At 49.2% G+C, this 7485-nt stretch overlaps 1 protein-coding gene across 1 annotated transcript; it reads right to left on the bottom strand.

The window, feature by feature from the left end:
* Window positions 1-282: 282 nt before the first annotated feature.
* Window positions 283-978, bottom strand: LOC112638772 (extensin-like). Its single transcript, XM_025410986.1, has one exon. It carries the CDS (start codon window positions 976-978, stop codon window positions 283-285), a length of 696 nt encoding a protein of 231 aa, XP_025266771.1.
* Between the last annotated feature and the right edge of the window lie 6507 nt (window positions 979-7485).

Raw genomic sequence — 7485 nt, 5'->3', positions numbered from 1 at the left:
CGCCAGAGGCGTCGAGTAAAGAATTTGTTCGCGGGAAACTGTCATGGTTAACGTTTTTATTTTATAAACATAGGAACAATATAAACCGTATAAACAATATGAACCGAATAAACGAATAAACAAGAAACGAAACAAATGAACAATAAATATATATATATATACAGTGACGACGACGGTGTCGTCACATCCCGCGCTTAGGGGGATCCGTCGAGGCGCCGGGCCGCTCGGGGGCGGCCATCCGGGTGAAATCTGATCACCCATCGGCCCGACGCGGTGCGGACCTTATATCTCCGCCCGATGATGACCGATCCGGCGGGGACCTCGACCACGGTGCCGTCGCCTAGGCGGACGGGAATGGTCCCGGCGATAGGTGGCCTGGCGGTCTGCGGTCGGGTGGTTGCCGGTCGGGTGGCGGGTGGTCCGGCGGGCGTGGATGGTCCGGTGGTTGCAGGCCGGGCGGTAGGCCGATCCGACGGTCACAGGTCGGGCGATCGCTGGGCCGGCGGTCGTGGGCCGGGTAGTCGGCGGGCCGATGTTCGTAGGCCGGGCAGTAGGCGGTCTGGCGGTCGCAGGCCGGGTAGTTCGTGGTCCGGCGGTTATCGGACGGTGAGTAGGCGGCCCGGTAGTCGGCGGCCGGGAAGTCAATGCTTTGATGCTGGGCTTGGCGGCCGGTGGGCGGCTGGTGTCAGGTCGAGGCTTGACCAGGGCGGCGACCCTTCCGCGGTGGCGCGGCTTTACCTCCGGTGGTGTGGCCAGGAGGACGGCCTTCCGTTGGTTGGTCCGGACGGATCGTTGGACCGACGTTCCCGGGCGCGGCGGACGTCGCGGCCGTCCTGGACTCGGGGTTGCAGGAGGCGACTCGGCGGGAGCAGGCGTCGGCGGCGTCGTGGTCGGTGGTGCGGGAGTAGGCCCGCTCGCTTCGGACTCCGAGCTCGAACTGATCGCTCCGAATAGTTCATCTATCTCGCGTCGGTCCATAGCGACTGTTACTCCGTGCGGGGTTGCAGTAATCGCTACTGTTGTACTGATCTCTCATAATGACGTTCAGTCGCGTTACACACATTCATGTAATCACACGTACGCTGTCTATTTTCAATTTCGTTGATACGAATTATCACAATTGTTTCGTAACTGGGAGTGTTTTTAAGGGAATGGGGCTCATATACAGTGTTTTGTAAAACGTTTCGACATCAGCTACAAGAATCTGTAACAAAAACTGACGAGTTCCATTTGAAATTTTTTACGTTATTTGTATGCAGCTCGTAAGGATCATTTCAAGGTCATGCCGTCTATGCCACATAATACATCTTTTCATACCATAAAAATTATGTCTAAGACATTTTGTCGAAAAATGAATAGTTTCGGAAATAATTGTTTGCTTCCATACTTTTTCCCCACCCTGTATAGTATTATTGAAAGAAATATTAATAAACACTGTATATAAATTAAATCATATTGTCCTTATGTATCCAAGAGTTGTGCGAATTGTCAAATCCCAGCCATTTCACGTAAACCTCGTCACCTCTCCTGCGCAGTATTTTCTCCACGAGATACACGTCGGGATAATTCGTGCGATGCAACTCGTGCTCGTAGAACGCTCCAGCGATAGGTTTTTTGCGATAATCCTCGAGTAGATAACTCACGGGATTAGTATGCTGCACTTTTACAATTTTAAACACCTCGGTTGTCCAATTTGGCGTGTAACCCTTCTCGAAAACTGTCTTGTATTTGCTAACGCGTACCGAGTCACCTACTTTGAATTTCGCCGGACCCGCGATATTTACACGGTTGTATACAGTAGCCAAGAGTCTCTCGGCGATCGCGGGGGTAACGTCGACGGATCGCATATCGATCGTTCGATGCTTGCGCGCGTTGTAATCCGATACGAGTCCCGGCAACGCCTTGACCCACTTGTAAGATCCGTTCAGCGTAAACATCTTCCACATGTCGTCTTTTAGCGTGCGATTGAATCGCTCGACGATCGATGCCTTCAATACCGAATACGTAGAATAATGATTTATGCCATGTTTTCGCATGAGCCGTTGCACGTTGGCGTTATAAAATTCCTTCCCCATGTCGGTCTGTATGTTTTTCGGACACTCTCGCTATCTCGAATTATCTCGGCGATAGCGTCAGCTGTCTCGCTTCCGCCTTTACTCTTGAGCGGTATGGCCCACGCGTGCTTGCTCAACGCATCGATGACTGTGAGTATGTAGTTGTAACCTCTGTTGAAACGAGAGTACGGACGCATCTCGACAATGTCGGCTTGCCACAGATCATCGTATCCCCGCACTATTACGTGTCTTCGGGAGAAATTTTTTCTCGCCGGTGCGTGCAGTTCGTTCACCAACTGCCGTTTCTCTAAACTATGTTGTTTCTTCGCTTCCCCAGTTATTCCCGATCGTCGGCCCATCGTTGTTTCGATTCGTCGATCGAATTAGCCGTTCAATAGCCGTTCGTAGCCGTTCAATTGCCGTTCGTAGCCGTTCAATTGCAGTTCACTGCCGTTCGATTGCCGTTGCTGACCCGTTCAATAGTCGTTTGATTGCCGTTGCTGACCCGTTCGATTGCCGTTTATAGCCGTTCCTTAGCCGTTCGATTGCCGTTCAATTGCCGTTCACTGCCGTTCTTGATCCCTTTGTTGGCGCGATTGACCCTGTTGATAGTCGTTTTTAAGCAGTCCGTAGCCTCGTTCGCAGTCGTTTCTGACCCGTTCGTAGCCTTGTTGACAATCGTTTTTGACTCGTTCGTAGCCGTTGTGGACTTATATGCCGCCTCGTATGTAGCCGTTCCTGACGTGTTCATAGCCTTGTTCGTAGCCGTCCTTGAGATGCTCGTAGCCTCGTTCGCAGCTGTTCTTGAATCGTTCGTAGCCTCGTTCGAGACCGTTTCCTCTTCGATCACTGCCACTCATTATAGCTCGATAATCGTCGGATAATCGTTCGGTAAACCTTTCTAGATGTTTAATAATTGTACAATAACCGCTCCTAAGCCGTTCACTACAGCACATTACAGGTTGATAGCCGTTTCTGAATTAGCGTTAATCGTACGACGAAGCTCGTTTATCGCAGCCTGCAAAGCTCGCAGGTCCTTCTCGAACGCAGTCAGCTTCTCGTCTGATTCTTTCCGTTGATTTTTCAACGTTTTAACGCATTCTTCCACGTACAGTTTGTTGACAGCATCGGTATCAGCCTCAGGTTGCGCTACACGGCGAATCTTGCGCGACCTCGCGTCATAGTCCGTTGCGACGCGACACAGAGCGTTTTGACGCAAGTAACTCGTCACCAATTTACCCCAATGATCGCTCGTGCTGATTTCTTCGTTTCTCCGTTCGAATAATCCAAATTTGTTGATAGGCATTGTTTTTCGATGCGAGTGACGTCGATCGACTGATTAGTTTCGTCGAGGCGCCGTTTAATTTATAATAATGCCGGCTTCCCGAAGTTCCTCTATGACAAGATCTCGTTGTCGTGAGCGTTGTGGCCAGCTCGACGCGAAGCATCGAGCAATCGCAGGCGATCCACTAGCTCGTTGGGATCGTCCCAGTGCACGTAATCGATCTTATTGTCGGTTAGCGTCATCGCGCGAGGCGTGAATACTCCCGTTCCCGTTTTTTTCTTTTTCGATTCGAACGACATCAACGGCGCGATTATTTGTTTATACTTGTATCCCTTGTTGCTCTTTAATTGACCTTGAGCATTATATCGACGTTTATGCGCACTCGTCGCCATTAATATGCTCTTATATTTTTGCGCATCGTCCTCAGTGTATATGGCGTCATTGGGAATTCTCATGAAGATCAACTCGTATAATCCCGGTGTACCGATGTATCTTACATTGTCTATGATTATAGAGTCATCTTTGTCAATGCCGAATCGTTTGTTACCGAGACGCATTCCATTCTCGTCGAAATAGACGCCGTACACGTGATCGATCGCGTTTTTTTTTCTTTCGTCACCGCTAAGAAGAGCGCCCATGTATTTTTGCCCGAGTGGTCCCAAGTTCTCTCGTAACACTTCTTGACCTTCCGACGTTTGTAACATGTTTCGAACGGATGTTTCGGGCGGATTGCCCGTAGTTTCGAAAACATCTTCGATCGCGAGTGATTCGGGTATCGCGAGTTGCGCGATTTTCGGCGCGAACGGTGTAGAGGTTATCGGCGGTTCATCCGATAAAGTCTCCGATAGATCGGATATACGCGACATCGATAAACGTTTCGCATTCACCGATCGTTTCCTCTTTTTCGGTGTCGCAACCTCCTCCTCCTCCTCCTCCTCCTCCTCTTCCATATATCGCTTGATGGGTAACGTTTTAATTATAGCGTTACTCTCCGGCTCTTTTTTCACCGCGATTGCGCTAGAGTTGTCGATAATCTTTTGCAGCGGCTCGATAATAGGTCTAAAATGAGTCATGACCGCGATATCTTCGTCGATCTTACCGGTCTTCAAAGCGCGATGTTTCTTGCGGATCGATTCGCTCGTTTTCTCAATCTCCCGCGCAATCTTTTCACGCTCGCGAATATTATCGTTTCCAGCCATGTTGACGGAACGTCGAGCGTTTCACCCTTCTCGACGGAATGTCGACAGCGACTAATCGTTTCGCGGTATCGCGAACACGTTAAATCTTTTTCTGTATCGCCCATATTCATAAGCGCGCTGTCCTTATCAATCACTAGGAATCCATACTTTTGTTGCCAACAAGTACGGCATAATTCACTGAAATCCTCGTACGACATATCGGTATTCACGTGATCGTTGTACACGTGTTTCAAATTTGTACCGTCCTGTTTAAACAAGATCACCAGGTTCGCGTTGTCGCGTATAAGATGTTTCGGTATTCTCGCGTACGTCTGACAAAGATAGAAGCAGTCGACGTTCGAGTGACGGCCCATTGAGAAGTACTCTCTTATCGTATCTTGCTTGTCGCACGCCACGTCATCGAAGACAAAAATCGAGTTTGGACGTGCCTCGCACGGTGGAATGACGTCACTGTTATTCGAGAACGTAAAGTAGCCGATTTCGTCGATCGGCGTCAATAAATTCTCCAGATATCGATATTTCAGCTGTTGCAGCGACTTTGAGTACACGTACACGTTCTCGAAACACGTACACCGTGTGGACTTTCCAGTAGACTTATCAAAACGTTGGTTTTACCACAATTCGAGGGACCGCAAACGATCGCGCGTATAGTAGTCGGTAACATCGTACCGTGTCTGTGCATCTCCACGTTGTCCCCCATCGAGCGTAATCTGTCGTCGCAATTCGTCACGCGTATCGTCAAAGGCTGTCGTACGAACCGCATGTTTTCTGTTTCGAATCAATTTTGCGAATGATCGCGAGGGGGAGGCCTATTTATAGAGGTGTCGCGACTCGAAACCGCTCAGGATCAAAAATGTTTCTCCTTCTGTCGGACGAGAGAGACATTCTCGGACTTACCGCCAAACAGCTGCAGTATATTTCGAAGATTCTTTTACTGGAAAATTTCGGTGATTACGTGGAACGATTGTGGGACAAGCTTCCTGAATATATAAAGGCTGATCCGGAGGTTCGACAATATCGTTCGTGCATGTGACATTACAACCAGCCGTGGCAGCGAACGCACATTGGCGGACCGCCTCCGTTGATAAAAGATTGCTACGTATGTCAGCGAGAATCAGACAGCGGTCTCTTAAATCGTGCGAAAAACGCGCTTCCGATCGAATTCCATATTCCCGGCTATCAGTTTTGCGGCCCAGGCACGCGGTTGCGGAAGCGATTAGCCAGAGGCGATCGAGGTATAAATTTATTGGACGCGGCGTGTCGAGCACGATATAGCGTACTCTCGGAGCAACGATCTCACCGAGAGACACGCGGCGGATAAGATACTCGCCGAGAAAGCGCGAAATCGTATCGGTGCGAGAGATTCGACTCTCGCTGAGAGAGCCGCCGCCACAGCTGTCTGGCCAGCGATGAAAGCCAAGACGAAGCTCGGTATGGGCCTGAAGAGGACGAAGACGAAGAAGAAAACTGTGAAGAAACGGATACTTCCGGTAGCGAAATGCGGCGGCGTATTGCCGATTCTACCAATGCTGGGCGCGTTCGGATCCCTGATCGGCGGAGCGGCGGGTGTAGCGAAGGTGGTGAACGACGGAAAAGTCGCGCAACGTCAGATGCAAGAGATGCTACGTCACAATCGCGCCATGGAAGGTCGCGGATTATACCTCGCTCCTTACAAACACAGACGAGGAGTCTCAACGAGAAGAAGAAAAAAAAACGTCAAAGAGACGTTAAAAATGCCGCAGGGCGCAACTACCAACGTACAATTGCTACAACTGGCGAAACGTATGCGCATTTCGTATTTTAGAGGCGTTTTCATGCGCGACTCTTTACCGATCGGTGGTATTTATCAAAACGAGAACGGCATCGTAAATTTAGATAGCGTCAAAGGACCGGGTACTCATTGGGTAGCGTACGCAAAGAGGGGTGATCGCGTCGTATATTTCGACAGTTTCGGCAATCTTCGACCTCCCAAGGAACTTGTGCGATATTTCGGACGAAACGTAACGAAGATACAGTACAATCACACGCCTGTTCAAACTTACGATTAGAGCATCTGCGGACAATTGTGCTTGCAATTTCTTCGAACGGTCGATGCGTGCGAATTTAAAGACGGATATCGCGCTATTTAACTCAGTATTCGTTCAACAGTTTTGTCGACATGTCTATGACATTCACGTTGACTGGGAAGAGTAGCGTTCTCGCGGCAAATTTCTTTCCTACTGTAGACTTGAGCGACAATGAATACGAACTCGGACTAACGGATTTTGAGACTTATCACACGATACTGAACGTGAATTCCTCGAATAATAAATTTTACTTTGGCAAAGACGACGCGGAAATTACGATTCCCAAGGGATCGTACGAGTTGCGAGATATACATGAATTTTTGAAACGTGCAATTTCACGGAAACATCGCGATAAGAAACACATTGACGGCTATGACTACGAAGATGGCGAATATCCGATAGTGCTCCGCGCTAATTACAATACAAGAGAAGCGAGATCAAATGCGCATACAGATTAAACTTTAGCAAACCCGACAACATTGGATCGCTGCTAGGATTCTCGAATCGTATTCTCGAGCCGGGAAAATGGTACGAATCGAACATGCCGATTAACATTATCAACGTTAATATTATCCGCGTAGAATGTAACGTGACCGCGGGCGCGTACAACAACGGAAAACTCGTTCATACGATACACGAATTTTCACCGAGGGTACCGCCGGGATATAAGATATCGGAAACGCCGGCGCAGATCATTTACCTTCCGATCATCGCGCGGAGCATTACGGATTTAACGTTACGCGTTGTCGACCAGAACGGACGATTGCTCGATTTTCGAGAAGAAAAGATCACCGTAAGATTGCACGTACGACGGCTGCGGCGATAACGTACGTACGTATGCGACGTATGAGATGCTCGTGTTGAACGGATCGAAAGACGCG

The sequence above is a fragment of the Camponotus floridanus genome, unplaced genomic scaffold (assembly GCF_003227725.1).
Source record: "Camponotus floridanus strain SB8 unplaced genomic scaffold, Cflo_v7.5 scaffold365, whole genome shotgun sequence".
Lineage (NCBI taxonomy): Eukaryota > Metazoa > Arthropoda > Insecta > Hymenoptera > Formicidae > Camponotus > Camponotus floridanus.
The sequence above is the reverse complement of the archived record's forward strand: the minus strand, read 5'-3'. Positions and strand labels throughout refer to the sequence as shown.

What these genes read in the sequence shown, in the direction of transcription:
- LOC112638772 (XM_025410986.1), bottom strand. Translation starts at nt 978, where the DNA reads ATGGACCGACGCGAGATAGATGAACTATTCGGAGCGATCAGTTCGAGC.